Source organism: Manis pentadactyla, chromosome 2, assembly GCF_030020395.1.
Source record: "Manis pentadactyla isolate mManPen7 chromosome 2, mManPen7.hap1, whole genome shotgun sequence".
In the NCBI taxonomy this organism is placed as follows: Eukaryota; Metazoa; Chordata; class Mammalia; order Pholidota; family Manidae; genus Manis; species Manis pentadactyla.
Genome location: NC_080020.1, coordinates 113,528,075 through 113,547,685, shown reverse-complemented (window position 1 = coordinate 113,547,685; position 19,611 = coordinate 113,528,075). Strand labels below are relative to the sequence as shown.

Here is a 19,611-nt window from a genome sequence, read left to right as displayed (position 1 = left end):
CCTATTTCTAGTTTTTTGAGAAACCTCCATATTGCTTTACCCAATGGTTGAACTAATTTACATTTGCACCAACAGTATAGAAGGGTTCCCCTTTCTCCACATCCTTTCCAGCATTTTTTGTTCCTTGTCTTTTGGATGTTGGCCATCCTAACTGGTGTGAAGTGATATCTTATTGTGCTTTTAATCTGCATTTCCCTGATAATTAGTGATGTGGAGCATCTTTTCATATGCCTGTTGGCCATCTGTATTTCTTCTTTGGAGAATTGTCTGTTCATATCCTCTGCCCATTTTTAAATTAGATTTGGAGTGAATTCTTTAGGGTTTTTTATGTACAACGTCATGTCATCTGCAAACAGTGGCAGTTTAACTTCTTCCTTACCAATCTGGATGCCTTTTATTTCTTTGTGTTGTCTGATTGCCATGGCTAGGACATCCAGTACTATGCTGAGTAAAAGTGAGGAGAGTGGGCATCCTTGTTTTCTTCCCAATCTTAGAGGAAAAACTTTCAGCTTTTTACTGTTAAGTATGATGTTGGCTGTGGGTTTGTCATATATGGCCTTTATTATGTTGAGGTACTTGCCCTCTATACCCATTTTCTTGAGAGTTTTTATCATGAATGGATGTTGAATTTTGTTGAATGCTTTTCAGCATCTATGGAGATGGTCATGTGATTTTTGTCCTTCTTTTTGTTGATGTGGGGTGCTGATGGATTTTTGAATATTGGACCATACTTGCATCCCTGGAATAAATCCCTCTTGATCATGATAGATGATCTTTTTGATATATTTTTGAATTCAGTTTGCTAATATTTTGTCGAGTATTTTTGCATCCATATTCATCAGGGATATTTGTCTATAATTTTCTTTTTTTGTGGTATCTTTGCCTGGTTTTGGTATTAGTGTGATGCTGGCCTCATAGAATGAGTTTGGAGGTATTCCCTCCTCTTCTACTTTTTGGAAAACTTTAAGGAGGATGTGTATTAGGTCTTCTCTAAATGTTTGATAAAATTCAGCAGTGAAGTCATCTGGACAAGGTGTTTTGTTCTTAGGTAGTTTTTTGATTACCAGTTAGATTTCATTAATGGCAATTGGTCTGTTCAGATTTTTTGTTTCTTCCTAGGTCCATCTTGGAAGGTTGTATTTTTCTAGAAAGTTGTCCATTTCTTTTAGATTACCCAATTTGTTAGCATATAATTTTTCATAGTATTCTCTAATAATTCTTCATGTTTCTGTGGTGTCTGTACTGATTTTCCCTTTCTCATTTCTGATTCTGTTTATGTGTGTACACTCTCTTTCTTTCTTAATAAGTCTGGCGAGGGGTTCATCCTTCTTATTTATTTCTCAAAAACCAGCTTGTGGTTTCATTAATTCTCTTTTGTTTTATTCTTCTCAATTTTATTTATTTCTCTTCTGATCTTTATTATTTCCTTCCTTCTACTGACTATGGGCCTCGTTTGTTGTCCTTTTTCTAGTTTCATTAATTGTGAGTTTAGACAATTCATTTGGGATTTTTCTTTCTTGAGGTAAGCCTATATTGCAATATACTTTCCTGTTAGAACTGCCTTTGCTGCATCCCACAGATTTTGATGTGTTGACTTGTTTTCATTTGTCTCCATGTATTGCTTAGAGTAAATATCTGTGGCATTTGATATCTGATTTTATTTGGTCATGGATCCATTTTTTATTTAGGAGCATGTTGTTAAGCCTCCATGTGTTTGTGGGCTGTTTTGTTTTCTTTACATAATTTATTTATAGTTTCATACCACTGTGCTCTAAAAAGCTGGTTGGTACAATTTCAGTCCTGAATTTACTGAGGCTTTTTTTGTGGCCTAGTATGTGATCTATTTTGGAAAATGTTCCATGTGCACTTTAGAAGAATCTGTATACTGCCACTTTTGGGTGAAGTGTTCTGTAGATGTCTGTCAGGTCCATCTGTTCTAATGTGTTGTTCAGTGCCTCTGTGTCCTTACTTATTTTCTGTCTGGTTGATCTGTCCTTTGAAGTGAGCAGTGTGTTGAAGTCTCCTAAAATGAATGCATTGCATTCTATTTTCCCCTTTAATTCTGTTAGTATTTGTTTCACATATGTAGGTGCTCCTGTGTTGGGTGCATAGATATTTATAACGGTTATATCCTCTTGTTGGACTGACCCTTTTATCATTATGTAATGTCCTTTGTCTGTTGTTACTTTCTTTGTTATGAAGTCCATTTTGTCAGATACAGGTAGTACAACTCCTGCTTTTTTCTCCCTATTAGTTGCATGAAATATCTTTTTCCATCCCTTCACTTTTAGTCCGTATATGTCTTTGGGTTTGTAGGCAGCATATAGACAGGTCTTGTTTTTTTATCCATTCACTGAATCTGTCTTTTCATTGGTGCATTCAGACCATTTACATTTAGGGTGATTATCGATACATATGTACTTATTGCCATTGCAGGCTTTAGATTCATGGTTACCAAAGGTTCAAAGGTAACTTCCTTACTATCTCAAAGTCTATTTTATCTCACTTAGTATGCTATTATAACACAATATAAAGGTTCTTACCCCCCCCTTCTTCCTCCTCTATTCTTTATATATTAGGTATCATATTCTGTACTCTGTCTATCCCTTGACTGACTTGGGAGATACTTGATTTGATTTTGAATTTGCTTAGTGCTTAATTGGTCTACTTCCTTTGCTGTGGTTTTATTTTCTCTGGTGACAGCTATTTAGCCTTAGGAGCACTTCCATCTATAGCAGTCCCTTTGAAATATACTGTAGAGATTGTTTGTGGGAGGTAAATTCCCTGAACTTTTGCTTATCTAGAAATGTTTTATCCCTGCTTCAAATTTAAATGGTAATCATGCCACCTAGAATTTTCTTGGTTGGAGTCCCTTCTGTTTCATTGCATTAAATATATCATGCCACTCCCTCTGGCCTGTAGGTTTCTACTGAGAAGTCTGATGACAACCTGATGGGGATTCTTCTGTATGTGATCTTTTTTCTCTCTCTGGTTGCTTTTAATGCTCTGTCTTGTCCTTGGTCTTTGCCATTTTAATTATTAGATGTCTTGGTGTTTTCTTCCTAGGGTCCCTTGTGTTGGGAGATCTGTGTACTTCCATGGTCTGAGAGACTATTTCCTTCCCCAAATTGGGGAAATTTTCAGCAATTATTTCTTCAAAGGGACTTTCTATCCCCTTTTCTCTCTTCTTCTTCTTCTGGTACCCATACAATGCAAATATTGTTCTGTTTGGATTGGTCTCATAGTTCTCTTATTATTCTTTCATTCCTAGAGATCCTTTTTTCTCTCCTCTTTGTATTCAGCTTCTTTATGCCTCATCTTCTTTGTATTCCTGTTCTCTAGTTTCTATTTCATTTACTGTCTCCTCTTCTGTAGGGGCCGGCCTATGGCCGAGGCTGAGTCCCACTATGGCTGAACACCGCCCTTCCACTGTAGCTGACCAATGCCCTAAGATGGCGCCCGCTTCCTGGGCACCACCCTTCCTGGTTTGGTGGCATTAGCATAAGGAAGTTGCTCCTATAGGCTTGCCCCATGCTTCCCCGCTCGTGCTCAAATCATGCACAAGGCATGCTACCAATCAGCTTAAAGGTCACGCATGATCTTGATCACTGTAGGCCAGCTTCCTTTATATAAGGCATAAGCAGGAAAGAGAAGGAGAGTCTCTCTCCTCTCATTCTTCCTCTCACTCGCTCTCTCTCCGGCTGTTGCTTCTTCTCACTCACCTTCTCCCGACCTTCCGAGCAACAATAAAGAACTGAAGTGAACCAGGTCTGTGTACATATCGCTGTCGTCACTGCCACAAGGAGCGAACGCGATACTCTTCCTCATCTAATCTGCTTTTTAAATCCCCCCCTTGTATGATTCATTTCAGATACTGTAATTTTTTCAAAGTTTCTAACTCTTTCTTGAAGTCCTCCCTGATATCTTGAATATTTTTTTGTTGCTCCATGAGCATGCTTATGATTTTAATTTTGAAATCTTTGTGAAGAAGATTAGTCATTTCAGTTTCACTTAGCCCTCTTTCTGGTGTTTGAGGTATTGTGGTTTGTACAAGATTCTTTTGCTATATCATACTTATAATCATTATTATGGAATAATAACTGTGTAGGTGGTGCCCTCTAGTGCCCAGAAGCTCTACTCTCTGGAGCTGCCCAGTACCTGGAGTGATGATGGGGATCACAGGCATGTGGCACTGGTGCTTGCTAGGAGTAAAGAGCTCTTTCCTGCTTCCCAGCTTCAGTGCCTGCCTCCATTGCCAGGGAGTGTGCCGAGCATGCAGGGAGGAGCCTCTGTGCTATGCCCCTGTAGCTGCCATAGGCGGGGCCACCCTCTGTCTGGTCTGGCACGATGGCATGCACAGCAGGTGTGTGGACCAGTGCCTGCCATGAGGAAGGAGCAGTAGGCTGCCTACTGGCACTGCATTGCCAGCCAGGGGGATGGAGTGCTTGAGGCTCCTGAAAGTTCCCAGCCTGCTGGGCTGAGTGTGCCAGGATGATTTTTTCCACCTTTCCTTTGTCTTGAGCAGCAAGCTCTGCGTAATCCTTGCCCTTTTAGCAGCCCTCTCGCTATTGGGAAGTCTTTCAAAGTGCCTGCCTTTCTTTTGTCCTGGAGTGGCCAGTTGTGCTTACCTTTTGTCTATAAGCACCTGGAATCTCAGTCTCTTCAATTATTCTGCCTGTCTTTGCTTTCCAACCCCTATAATCTCCAGAGCACCATGTAATGTGGGTCCATGCTCCCTTAGCAGATCTCCAGGGGTGAGTGTTCAGCAGTCTTGGGATTCTACCCCCTCCCTGCTCCATTTCTCTTCCTCCGACCTGTGAGCTGGGGTTGGGGGAGGGCTTGGGTCCTGCGGTATCACAGTTTTGCTACATTACACTTTTCTGTGAAGTCTTCTCTCTTCCCCAGATGTAGGCAGTCTGTTGCAGTCTACTTTCATGTTGCTCTTTCAAGGTAGCTGTATTTGCTCTATTTTTGTGTTATGTGTACTTTTGAGAGGAGGTTTCTGCCTCACTTCTCATGCTGCCATCTTGTTCAGCCCTCCTATTTAGTTATAAATTTTTTAAGTAGTTGTAAAAGGAAAACCATTCATTAAGGACTTAGTGTAATTTGAAAAGATGAGCAAAGAAGAAAACATAGACTTCTACTTATGTTCTTTCTGGAATAGAATATGAACTTTATAAAAGTGCTCAAGAATGCAAAGCAAAGGACAGTTAGTGTGCAGTGAGGCTGGTCAGGGAAAATTTTGTGCAACAATACCTTGGAGGGAGAAATTGAAAGAAATGAAGAGTGATCTGATGACAAGGATACAGAGGATACTTAGAGCTGGGGGAATAGCCACTAGAAAATGTATAGTTATGCGGTGAGTATGGATGTACTCAGGGAAAGGTCAGGACTGCCTCTTCTCTTCTCCAATAGCATGAACAGAAGGCAAGAAGATAGGGAGGCCTCCGCTGTCTGGAGAAACTACCCAGGCTGAAAATTAACCCAGATTTAAGAATGATGGCTCTAATTATTGGAGAATTTACAAAGCTATGTAATACTGTGGTATTTGGGAATATTGATGGTTCAAAATGAGTTTTGGTATATGAGCATTTTAAACCCTTTTCTTTCTTATTAGTTCAGTTATAAAACTTAAAAAATATATATTGTATTTGTTGCTTTTTAAGTACTTGTAAAATAGCACAGTATTGTGCAGTCTATCAATAGATATAGTATTTATTATTGTTTTTGCTAATGTTATAAAAGGAAGGCAAAATAATAATTTTTCAGTATCCCCAAGTCAGAAAATTAAAGGTTCTCTGATGACATCTTTAAAGCCAGGTTGCAAATGTTGACATTTTTCCTCCCTGAGGAAGTCTGGGTAATTACCAATCACCCCTTCTCCCCATCTCACCTGGCCCCCAAAAGCATCTTCTGATTTCAGTCTTTCTTCCTCAGTTCTGTGATTGTTGTTCACTAACTTAAATGATACACACCCATCCATTTTTTAAATAAAGTCTTTTGTCATATTCCATCCACAAATTGTAAAATGATCTTTTATTATACCTTTCATTGTATTTATCCTATAACTCTACAATTTCAAAAGACAGTCTTAGTTAAAGTGATAACAGTTTTGAAAGTATAGAGCAACTGGGTGAAAGTGGTACTTTTCTAAATGTGTGACCCTACAGAACTTCTTGCTTGAACTTGAAAATTGCTGTTATTTCTAAACTAAGAAATATGAGCATTTCCTATACAATTTCATATATGCCAATGCAACCTATGATATCTTGAAACTTTCACGTTTACTAAAGTGTATTAAAATATGATGAACAAGTAGTTTTTTTCCTAGAAAAAGAGCATATATATTTGCACATAACAGTCATTATGTTACCAGGTCCACAGTAAGATTTTTAAGCAAAGTTACAAGAAGTGTTATGTCATTAAGTTACACCTTGTAACTTTTAATTCTGCTACATAAATAAAATTATGGGAAATGGGTAATCATTGATTAAAATAAGTGCCTGAATAAATACTTATGAGTAGCTAGTATCAGGATATAAATGGAAAGAACTAAAGCTTAAGGAGTTTTCTACTAAACATTGGTTAACCCACTTGGGAATTAAGTCATTCAAAAGTCATTACTAAAGATAATGTAAAATTGAAAATGCATCATATGCTGTAATGCTTATATTCAAAACTCCTTTCCTGATCACATTTTGAAACTTATGATGATACTAAATCCCCTTTCGTAAAGATAGTAATTAGACATAAAATGTACTTTGTTGATATGATTGCTACAAATATGCCAGAAAAAAAAATGACCTTATGCATGATAATCATACAAGATCATGAAAAACACACTGAAACGACTTGTCATGCTAACATTTTTCTTGCCACCCAACAAAGGTCCATACTTCAGAATCTTAGGAACAGCTTAAATAAGAGCATTTTAAAGTTCAGTGGTATGGTCTTTGACTAATTTTCCTCATCTGGAAAATAGGGTATTTCATGGGGATGTTATGAGCATCCAAGTAATTAACATATGTAAAGTGTTTAGAAAGTGTCTGGCACATAAAATATACAAATTTACATATAATATAAGCCATTGGTATCTAATTATATAATTATAGTAATATATCATTATGTATTATGCAACATTATACAATATTGATACAAACTATGATTATTGTTATCAAAAATATTAGCTCAGTGTCCTGAAGGTGAACTTGGCATAATAGACACCTACAGCATTACTCAGTACACTTCCAGAAAAAAAAATTACAACACCTGGTAGAACTAAACCATGAGATATGTGGCTGTCCAGGGACTGGAGAACCACAACAAAAACAAAAACAAAAACGTTCACTTTGTTTACCACAGTAACTTCTGGTTAGGCACCTCTTATCTCTAAACATCAAGTGCCAAGAACATTAGAAAGATGGCCTTTCTCTAATGGAAGCAATTTGGAGTCTATTGAAACTAGAACACTTTAGCAGTGTTTCTCTACCCCCACTGAAATTGTAAGGTATCTATTACTTGTAAGCCCATCAGTACTGCATATAATGCCTTTGGAGATTTGGTTCATAGCTATTTTGGCTTCTGTTGAGAGACTATCTGAAAAGAACTCAGTCCAGAAAATTCTGTATTCCCACCATTCTTCAATAGAGGCATCATTTAATTGTTCAAGATCTATAACATTGTTGTAAACACTGACAAGGGCCCCTCCTTAGAACCCCTCATGGAGACCTTAGATTTAGTGACTGGTCTCAGAGAAGGTACAAATTCAGAACTCTAGGTTGTATTGTCTAAGCTAGATCATTGAGCTGCATGGTTTTACAGGAATTCTAAGGTGGAAGGATCATTGATGCCCATGTGAGCCAGCATAGGGGTTAACTCAGAAGAAACTTTTGGATGGAACCTTCCAGGAAGAGAAGCAGGGGCAGGGTATTCTAGGCAAAGGGGAAGAAAATAGAGTAGACATTGAGATTTTGAGGTTGCATGACAAATTTAGGGACCAGCAGACTAGCTGTGGCAAGAGGCAGGAGGTGAGGACCACAAAGAGTTTGTGGTCAGATCGTGAAGTTTCAAGTGGCTTGCAAAAAACATGCAGGAGAGGATTATTGAAGGCATTTCTCAAAGGCATTTAGAGTCAAACAATTGGGAGACTGGATTGAAGAGACTGTCTTGGAGAGCAGCAGATGCTGCTCTGTCTCTCCATAAACCTCAACTAACTGAGAAACAGAATAAGGGCACCTGAAAGAAATAACTAGAAAGTTCTGTGGATTTTTCTAGGTTTTATGTCTCTGAGAAAATTATAAAAATACAATGCTATGTATTTGCAGGGAGGTAAGCCTGACACTTAACAAATAAAGAAATACAATAAGTTTTCTGAGAAAAGGAATGGTAGAGAAGGACTGATGGTATTAACAGGGATATTGTGCCAGGAGGCAAAATCTAGGGATTACAGCACAAAGGAGTGTGGCCCCCCCCAGTACCTTATGGTTCTTGCAGTGGGTGAACATCTTCCGCTAGATCAGATTCAGATCACGGAAATGCAGTAGTAAATCTAGAAGCCTTTGGACGTGGTAGAACTGTCTGTGGGCAGAGTTTCAGGTGTTTCTTCAAGAGGAAATACATTCTCATGAAGTCAGAGAATTTACATTAGGCAAATAAAAATATGTGCTCACAATTCAAGGTAACACTTTCTGGAAAATCTGTCCTTTTAAAAACATAAAAACCTAAAAGCTAGCTAAATCAGTAGTGAAAGCTGAAGTCCTTTCCTTTAGCAACAGAAGACTTCTTTTTTATGTATTCACCAACATTTATGTGCATAAAGTAGGCACTAAGCCTGGCACTAAGGGCCTGATACAAGGGACTGACAAGTAACCCACTGTCCAGATAAGAAAATGAGGCAGTAAGATCAGCTACAAGGAGTTTCATTTTAAATGAAAACAGTAATATTTAGGATTTGAGAAAAAAAGTGGCACTATGTTTAACAATAACCACTGCAAAAAGTGATGAAAAACAAAATAAAAGTTGGATGCAATAGGATAAGAAAGGCCAAAGCTCATTGACTAATGTCACAAGTTTTCCATTAAAAGATATTAAGAGATAAGACATCATGAGCATCAATGAAAAAGGAGATTTATAGTTTTAAACATCTACCAAGTATTAGCACTCATCTAGACATTATGTAACACAAAAGAAGCAAGCACCAGTCTGTCAAAAGTGTTTAAAATCTAATTGAGATGTGGTGCATATACACAATGGAATATTATTCAGCCATAAGAAGAAAAGAAATCCTACCACTGCAACCGCATGGATGGAGCTGGAGGGTATTAGGCTCAGTGAAATAAACCAGGCAGAGAAAGACAAGTACCAAATGATTTCACTCATTTGTGGAGTGTAACAACCAAGCAAAACTGAAGGAACAAAACAGCAGCAGACTCACAGTCTCCAAGAAGGGACTAGCAGTTACCAAACGGAAAGGAAGGGTGGGGAGGAAGGGTGAGGAGGGAGGGAGAAGGGGACTAAGGGGTGTTATGATTAGTACACATAATGTAGGTAGGTAATGGTGAAGGCAGTATTGCACAGAGAAGACAAGTAGTGACTCTGGTATCTTACTACACTGATGGACAGTGACTGCAATGGGGTGTTTGTGGGTGGGACTTGATAAAATGGGTGAATGTAGTGACCACAATGTTGCTCATGTGAAACCTTCATAAGATTGTATATCAATGATACTTTAATAAAAAAATGTAATTGAGGAGTCAAACTAGGATAGTAAAGCAGTGAAACAAAACAAAACATTGGGTATGCATGTCAACATGAGGTATTTCAGCATAATATCACACACATATTCCACTTCTTTCATTATACAAAAAATTGGACGATGTCATCTAATGATCTAGAGTCAGAAGTTGTAGGTAATAGATATGTAGTCTGGGCTTTCTGCCTTCAGAGAAAAACTGGTATTTTATGACATTGTTTTGTGTAATTTAAAGTTTTTTGTCTGTCCAGATAAATATATATTCCCCTTTCCAAAAAATGTGTCAAAAATTAGACCATAAGGGAAAAGAAAAAGGTGAGACATGAGGCACATCTCCTTTACAAATCCAGCTGGGATGGTCTCCGAGCCTAAAGCCCTTGTGAATGACCAAGTCAGCTCTAGCAGTGCCAGAGCAGGAAGGACCAAGGCAGGACGGGCCAGATGGGCAAGGCAGACCTCACAGACACACAGCCATGCGCTTCCTGTTGCTTTTTTTTGTCGCCATGGAAAAGGAATGCCTGATAAGTAGTAAGCACTCGCTATAATTTTTTCTGAAATAATGAGCAAATGTGTGGGGCGAGGGGTAGGCAGAGATTAAGCACAATTGAATGTCTATTGGCGATTACTTAAAATAACAACATGGAGTTATTTTAAAGCCAGGAATCCTCCAGATGATGTGAATCCAGTCACCAAAAAGCAGAAAAAGCTACAGGAAATTGACCATTACTTTCCAAAGAGGAGCAATCAATTTTTGAAAATTTGGCTAAAAAAATACCCTTGGCTTGTATATGATGAGATACTAAACCTTATGTTCTGTGGCCTGTGTCGCAAGCATGGAGTAAAGTCAAAGGGGAACCAAGAGATGAGCTTTTGTTACGGCACTGACAACTTCAGGACTGAATTCCTCAGTGCACATCATCTCAGTGAGGCTCATGCCAAGGCCTCATTAATGGAGGCAACAAGTGGTTCTCCGGTGAACAGAGCCACCACACAGCTGATGATGAGGACCATGAGCAAGGTAACCTTCGGGAGAGTAGAGAACTTATTCAGATCATGCCATGCTATTGCGAAGACTGGACGTCCCCTCAGCGATTTTATCTGGATGTGCAAGTTGGATGATATGAAAGGTATTGATATTGGCCCAGTGTTCAGAACTAACAGATCAGCAAGAATATTTACATATTTCATTGCTGAAGTTGAACGGAGAAATCTAAGAGAGAAACTAGAACAGAGTAAATTTTTCTCTGTAATCAGCGACGGAATCACAGACAGTTCAACTAAGGAAGCTGAACTTGTCTATGTGCAGTTTGCACAGGCAGGGAAAGTGCATTGTCAAATTGTTGGGGTACAAACAATAGAAAAGAAGGATTCTCTGGCAATAAAAAGTGCCATTGAGAAAACTCTAGAGATAAATCTTCAACTAAGTCTGTCAAACCAAAATTGGGCAAACAAACTGGTTGGTTTTGGAAGTGATGGTACCTCTGGCTCAACAGGAGAAACCAACGGGGTGGCCCTGCTTTTAAGAGAAATCCAGCCTTGTGTGCTGACTGTATACTGCTTTGCACATCATCTTGAGCTATCCTTCAAGACGGTGTTCCAGAGCATTCCCCTGTACAATGAAGTCAGTGACCTTCTTCACAGCATCTATCACTTCTATCACAATTCTCCTCTTCATAAGAGTTCTCTGATAACCACTTTCAAAGGCCTTCACCTTCAACCTGTGATGCCTTCTCACATAGGAGGCAGGAGGTGGCTTCTGGGCTTACAGGCAGCCCTTCAGAACTTTCTCAAGGGATATCCTGCAATTGTCCAGCAGCTGCATTCAGTAAGTAGTTTTGAAATACCATATGATTTAAAGTTTTCAGAATGACAGAACAGAATTTTATTGAGAAATTTTAAATAATAATTTTGAGAAAGATAAACCAGTATTTTATTTCCACCTGTGTTACAGGCAGATGAAGGCAGAAGTGACACCAATCATCAGAAAGCCAAAGACCTTCTAGAGTTCCTTCTCCAAGCAGACATTGTTAAATTTATCCATTTCTTAGTGGATGTTATTAATATCCTTAGCATTCTTTCCCATGTCAATCAGAACAGAAATTCTTCAATTGGTGACATATTTGCCACTTTGGAGTCAACACTGGAAATGCTCAAAATATATCAAACACGGTGAGGAATCTGGGATAATCTGAGCATTGTCAAACTAGACAGTTTGACTTGGGAAATCACTCACCCAGTGCTTTTTCAATAATTGTTTATTTGGTTTTTTTTCTCTCCAGACCAGGGCCAAAAGAACGTAGGGTGGATTCAGTCACACACTTTCATGGTTACTGCCTGGGAGGAAAGGGAAACATTTCTGATGTGAGAAACACGGTTTTAACACTTCTTATCAAGAAGCTGAAAAGCTGTTTCAAAGACGCCAGTGAAGATGTGGTGAAGGCTACCACAATTGGAAGCTTTAAATTGTGGCCTGCAAAGATAAATCAAGGTAACCTGTATGTGCTGACTCAGAGCCTCTTGTTCTTTAATTGTCTGTATGAATTTCTTTCATATATATGACATTTTCTCTTGTATACTGATTATAGAATTTGGAGAAAAAGAGGTATCCATCCTGACTGCACATTATGAACCAGTACTGGAAGCTGCCAATGTAAGAATTGAGGAAGTAGACACTGAATGGAGCATGTTGAAATTGGAGATTTATGCTAGGTAAGCATAATTAAGCCAGTTGATACTTATAAAATATAAATAACCTGATAGTCTCGATCTTTCACGTTTTTCATTCTTCCTCCTAGATTTCAGAACATCCGCAAATTGACCTGGGATTTTGTGAATTCTGTTTACTTACACAAATATCCAAATATCCTGACACTAGTGGACCTAGTGTTGACCCTCCCTGCAAGTTCGGCTGAGGCAGAACGTGGCTTTAGTCAGATGGAACGCACCAAGTCACAAATGCATGCCAAGATCAAGGCTGAAAGCATGACAGATGTCTTGATAATTCAGTTGAATTCTCCAGACATTAATAATTTTGACCCTAGGAAAGCTATCCACTTATGGAATACAAGAACACTGTCTTCAACTGGTGACACAAGACCTAATTCAGATTGCTCATCAAACTCAGAAAGCCACTGTGAAAGTGACTGGTAATGTGACAAACGTTGGATTTGTCATTGATCATAGCAAAAAAAATTGTTTTCAAAAAAGCTGAAATTTAAAAGTAAGCAATAACCATTCTTCACATCAAACACAAAAGGCATTTGGTATCTCCCAAACATACAAAGCAAAAATCCAAAGATTGGTGTTCCTGTAACTTTCTAAGTCTACTTCTGTATTCACACATACTTTCACATTCTTTGGGTGGAGGTGGATACTTCTAAGCAATGGTGTTATTTTGATGTCATCTTTCTGAGAGTTATTGCTAAGTCCAGACTATGATTATGGTCTGAGTTCCTTCAGGTCCGGCATATGGTTAACTATTTTTCCTGGAAATTCTAAATGACTGTTGGATCAGATAACTAATTTAGGGCCAAATTGATAGAGGGTTTCTTTTGGCCCATGAATAAAATTTGTATAAGTTCATCTGTTTATCTTCATTATATGTGAAGATCATATTACTACATGCCTTGGCCGTTGAAGTAACGAATCAAATTTAAAATGTTTTTCACATTTTATACTGAGTTCACCAGATAAACAATTTATATGTAAGCTGAAAGTATTATTCATGGTTTCATCCTGAGAATCATGAATGATTGATTTCTAACTTACCTGAAAACTAATATGGTATCACATAAATCTTGTTGGACTGAAAATTCTACTACCTGGGAAAATGTTCTCATCTCCATAAAACTGGATACTCAGGTTTGATCGAGAAGGAGAGAGAATTTATCTGAACAACCTGCTGGATGGCCAATCATATCAAAGAAAGAAAGAGTCTGCTGCTCTTGCTACCCAGAAGATTAACTTCCAGATCTCAAGACTGTATATATTTGGTTTGAACCACTGAAATTTCTAAAGGATTGTTGCATTTTCCTAAAGGTTAGAGGAAATGATAAAATTTATGTTGGGCTTTTATAAATGCTAAATATTTAGAGGTAAAAAAGAAAAATTTGAGATGCTACATCTGTGTTTCACTGGTTTTATTCCTAAACAAAGAAGAATAGCTATATACTCTGGACCTGAAAGACACGAATACATGTAGGAGTCTCTCCTGGCTCTAGAAGCTACCTCTGTCTTGGAGGTTAGACAGATAGTTCTGCAGGCAGGCTCATTTACTTTGTTTTCCTATTTATTTTTTAATGCATGTGCATGCAATTTGAAATGAGAAACAGACAAAACAGACATCTCTTTTGGACAGTGTAGATTAGTGTGTAAGAGCAAAGCATTTAAAAGGTTAGTGATCCTCTGTGAAATACTTTGAAATACTGAGCAAATTAGATGATTAAATTAGCACGTCTAACCCAGTGTTTTATCTATTGAAATCTCCCTGCATTTACAAAAATAAATATATTCTGACCTAAAGAACAAAATAAGGATAAATGTGTTGCCTTGATCCCAGTGGTGGTTTGCATGCATTTGAAACACATTTATCCCATACTCACTAAAATATTTTTCTCTTGTGCTCTACTGTATATAGGAAACCTTAGAGTATTCTTTAAAAAAAATTCAACATATTCTGAATAAAAAATCAAAGAAGATTCCAAATGAAAGTAAACACTCTCAATATTTTGCCCAATCTGGAATGATTTATTATGTAGCCAAAAAAGACATTTTGACTTACCTGAGAAATAATAATGGGAGCACATCAGGAAATTTATTATTTTTATGTTTTCAAATGTTTTCTGTTTCTCTAAAAGTTACAGTTTTAAATAATATGAAGAAAGTGATGACACAACTACCCATTATTCTATTTTAGCAAAAGAAACAAATTCCCTGTCATATGATATACTGAAACAATATTTTTCATTGTGTTGTAGGTGTGATAGGAAATAAAGCCTTTACTGACATTCTGATTGATTTGGTAACCCTGGACCTTGGAACAAACAACTTTCCTAGTAGCTGGATGCACCTCACTCAACCTGAAGTAAGCTTCAATTTTGTTTGGTTTTCAGAGCTTTGAGACTTCTTATTTGATCAATAAGCCAATAGTTTAAAAATAACCGGTACTTGCACAGTATCTGACATTTAGTAGGCAATCAATAAAGCCTGAATGAACAAATGAATAAACTTGAACTTAAGACATAGTATGTACATGCCCAGCATTTGAAGACTGAGTGATGATGCTAACAGTCAGTGAAACATTATAGAGACCATAAGACTCAGCCCATGAGTTTGTGTCTATTACTACCAGATGGAATGATCCTAACTAGTGCCAGTAAATATTTCTGGCAGTTTTGCTTTTCATCACAATCTTTGCTTGAGTATGTATCAGTAAACAAAGTGGGAGAGTATTTCTTTACAGGCACAGCCTCTTCTATAATCTTTAGCTCTCTTCTGTTGAAAAGTCACATGTATAAATTTGATGTATAACAGTAAGCAAGAAACACAAATGTCAAGCAAAAAATTGAAACAGGTACTGTCTGGTGTGGACTGGTTGGCAGACCCTGAGGAACAAAAGCCAGAATTGGCTCTATTTACTGATATAAAAGCCTCCTTCCTTCAACTGAGTCTCTTTCTAAGAAACATGCAATGTAGAGCTTCAAGAGAAAGTCATACAAATATTCCAGTGGCATTTCCTGTTTTCTTCTAGTTACAGGAGTTAACATCTTTATTAACAGTAAACTCGGAGTTTGTGGACTGGCGGAAATTCCTGTTAGTCATCTCTCTGCCTTGGCCTGTGCCCTCGGAGGAGGAGCTCCTGGAGACGCTGCAGAGGTTCAGGGCTGTGGATGGGGAGCAGCTGGGCACCGTCACCTTCAAGCAGTATATGCAGGTTGCTACCAGCATGTGGTGGCAGTAGTAATGCAGAGAACTTTTGACTTAAGTGCCACTCACTGAGGTCGCAGTGCCCTGTCGCAGGCCAGTGTTCTGCCCTTTGGCTGCCTGTGTGTAGGCACCCAGCACAGGCACTGCCAGAGTGCCCACAGGGAAGGGATCTCACAGAGTCAGACCTGCTTAGAGAACTAGGCACTCTGAAAGTAGTCACTTAGACTTCACTGCTCTTCTTTGAGCTCCAACACAGTGCTTCTTAACCTTGGTGGTACATCAGAATCACCTGCCCAGCTTTTAATTAGCCCAATGCCCAATAGCCGAAGCTCTGAGAGTAGCACAACAGTGCCACACAGGGAAATCAATGAACACTGGGGAAGGGAGAGGGTTTTTTTATTTTTCATTTGTCTTGATGACTAATGAGATGGTTTTTGACAAGTTGAGTTTGAAATGAGTGTGGAGAAATGCAGACAAAAAATGTCCAATCTGGTATGGCAGATGCAGAAGGGATTGCAAGTCACTTTCATGTAGGCAGCTGGGGACTTTATGAATGGGTAAGATCCCCAAAGGGGCATGAAAAGTGATGGGTAATCCAGTAACATGATACTTGACTACTGGATTTAACAGCTAGGATATAATTGATGACATTTACCAAGCAATTTTGGTGGAGTACAGAATCCCGATTGCAGAGGACAGATAAAATGAAAAGGTCTTGAGGAAGTGAAGATAAGAAGAAAAGTCAATTCATTTTTGAGAAATTTGAGCAAGGAAAGAGTGAGAATGAAATTCCATAACTAAGAAGGTCCTGTTTTATTTATTTTGTGTCTACTATTTGAGTTCAGCCTGTTGCTCCCTGTTCACATTGCTCATAGACACAAAAGAAGGAAAAGTTTATAAAGGTGCTAATTTTGAAATTGGCGATACTCTCTAAGTGTCTGTATCTCATATATATTTCAACTTTGAAAGAAGACATCCCTTCCTGCTTCTCTTTTCATCCCCAATTAATGGATGGCCTGCTTTCAGACAGCCCTGAGTTTCCCACACTCATACAGTTGAGCCAAAGGAAATAATACTTGAGCATTGAGGAGATTCCTCAAGACTGGACAAGACAGATGCTTGGCTGATTGGATTCTGATATTTACTTTCCAAGTACAGCTGTTTATAAATTTTATTACCGTCCCAGACTTATAACTTGTTAAGTTGGTTTTGTTTAAAAGCAAAACAGCACATCAAAACTTACTCTGTTTTCATCATTGGTTGAAGATTTTAAAAAGTGGGCCCTCATGAAACTAATAACCTTCACTATTTACAATATGTGCCAATTAACACATATTATACCAGTTTTGCATGAACATGGGACCAGCAAAGGGTGTTTGCAATTTTTACCAAGGTGCTGAGTCAAAACCAGAAAGCATCTTTACCAAAGATGTGAATTTCTTGGAGAGAGTTGGCAACTACATTTAATAGAAACTCAGAAATACTGACGTGAACACTGCCTGTGTTATGGCAACAGTTGATTTCTGAGCTCTGCACTCTCCCCATGCTCACCTAGTTCCCACTCCTCAGGAGCCCCAGGACAAGAAGGCCATTTGAAGAGACTCACTTGACCATCCTACATGACTTGCAGATTTCCAACACTCACCAGCTCACCCCAAAAATAGTTTTCTTATGGGAAAAGTTATAAACGCTTCTCCATCAAAATATTGTAGGATTTCTTGACAATGCCACATTAGAACAGTAGAATAGTATAACTGCATTGCTGAAATGGATTTCTTTGGGAGAAAAGGGCTCTCTACTCTGCTTTTTATTTAATTTTTTTTCTTTTTTTTACTAATTGCAAGTTCACGACAACAGCCACTTAAGAGTGTGCTGATTACCCCATCTTCTAAAATGGAGTAAGACACAGGCTCTGTGAAGTCAGCTGGGCTGTAAACCTCGGCTAAGCAATGCAAACATAAAAGCCCATTTGCCCTTTGCTCCCTGCCCTGCTGCAGCTGTCACGTGTTCGCCTCTGTTGTGCGTGGATGTCTAGTCACACTCATGTAGAACTCTTTGATGTTGAACTCTCTACTAATCTTCTATCAGTGAGAATGCATGTTAGTAAAGGCTTAATGAGTCAGATGTTCTAGAATCCAAATCCAGCAGCACTTACTCTCTAAGGGAAAATAAAAGACCCACAATTCTTTGACTGTATTTTAGCAAGAGTACAAAGGACATTTCCCTCTTTAAGGAGGACTCACCTAATGACCCAGTGAGGCAGGGTATGGTTGACTGACCTCTGCTATATCAATTTATACCCTACTGTACAGGTTCACGTTTGGCATTTCACATTGCTAAAATTTTCATGGATGACTTTTTAAAAAGTGTAAGTTGTTTTCCAGTCAGGCTGTTTTTGCTTTCTAATGTGGCCCTCTTGTGTGTGAAACACTTTGAAAACAATTTCCTAATTTATGAAATTATCATGTATTCTTAGAAAACAAATATGAATAAATCCTTGGCATTAAGAATCGGAGAAAATTCCCATGCTTTGAAGCAATGGATATGGGACTAAGAGTTCGTTGAGAAACTATGGGAAGAGTAGGGATCTGTTTCTTTCTTTTTTCTTTTTTTTTACCATTGGTCTTCAGCAGTGTGGTTATTTTGTTCCCCAGTGTGGTTTTCTCCAAGTTTCTTCTGCTTGGGGTTCATTGATCTTCTTCAATCGGTGGGTTTGTAGTTTTGTCCAATTTGGAAAATATTCACGATTATTTTTCCAAATACTTTTTCTGTACTCCCACTGCTTCTCAGAATCTAATCATGTGCTTATTGTTCCATAGGTCATTGGTTCATTCTTTCCAATCTTTTTTCTCTCTCTTCTTTATTTTTTATTTATTCCTATTTCCATGTCTTCAAGTCCACCAGTCATTTCCACTGCAGAGTTGAATCTTTAATTAATACCGTGCAGTGTATTCTCCACTTCAGATATTATAATTTTTTATCTCTAGAAGTTGTGGGGTTTTTTAATCTTTTCTTTCTTTCTTCACTATGTGCCTGTTTTTCTCTAGCTCCTTGAACAAGTGAAATTTATTTAGAATAGCTCAGTGAATGTCTATGTCTGTTCATTCTCTCATCTGTGTCATTTTTGTGTTTGTTTCTAGGGATTGGTATTTCTTCTGACTAGGGGTCATATATCATGGCTTTTTTGCATACCTAGTAACTTTATATTGAATGTCAGATGTGAATTTTATATTGTTAGGTGCCCAATTGTATATAGCTTTAAATATTGTTGGGCATGCAGTGATGTTTTGAAATCAACTTTATCTTTTCAAAGTTATGTTAAGACGTATAAGGGTGGGCCCAGAGCAGCTTTTAGTGTAGGGATAACCTGGCCCCACTACAGAGGCAACATCCCCCTGGGAGTTCCGCTCAATGTCTTGCATAAGGAGGTCCTTCCACTCTGTCTGGTGGCAACATGATCTATTCCCAGCCTTGTGTGAGTCTCAGAAATTGCTCAGCTTACCACTTTCTTGCGTTTTTTTTAAATCCCTCTTCTGGTCTTTTCCACAGGCACACATCCACAGATTGGCTCAGTCAAGCCTTGAGGAGATCCCTCCGCAGACCTCTAGGGCTCACTCTGTCTCTCTCAGTGCATCTCTAGTATTCTGCCCTGAAAATTCTAGCCATCTTGGCCTCCCTCAATTCCAAAATCTGTCTTCTGAACTCAGTAAGACTACTAGGCTTTATTTAGATGCCTCTCCTGGCACTGCAGCCTGTAAACTCCCTCCAAGCTGGAATAATAGTAGGAGTCCACACATGCATTCCATTTCAGTAATTACATCCTTCTTTTACGTACAGTGTTGCCTGTTGTCTGATTGTCTGAAAAGACACATATGTGTGTTATATAAGTCCATTTTTGTTATTGTTTAAGGCAGGAGGGTGATTCTTAACTCTGT

General features: G+C 38.4%; 1 protein-coding gene across 2 annotated transcripts in view; it reads left to right on the top strand.

Moving 5' to 3' along the window:
* The window catches only part of SPEF2 (sperm flagellar 2), a 253,222-nt gene that overhangs the window by 205,316 nt on the left and 28,295 nt on the right, over positions 1–19,611 (top strand). Inside the window, exons 19-24 of one of the 2 annotated variants that reach the window (XR_008995259.1) lie at positions 10,408–11,576; positions 11,703–11,920; positions 12,031–12,239; positions 12,337–12,460; positions 12,547–13,789; positions 14,728–14,862. Coding sequence is in view for 1 of the 2 variants with exons in the window: in XM_057495904.1 (XP_057351887.1) it covers positions 14,728–14,834; positions 15,501–15,683 (290 nt within the window). In the remaining variant the exon portion in view is untranslated. Of the gene's footprint in view, positions 1–10,407; positions 11,577–11,702; positions 11,921–12,030; positions 12,240–12,336; positions 12,461–12,546; positions 13,790–14,727; positions 14,863–15,500; positions 15,684–19,611 lie in introns of those variants that run through there. The other variant, XM_057495904.1, reaches the window with a different exon arrangement.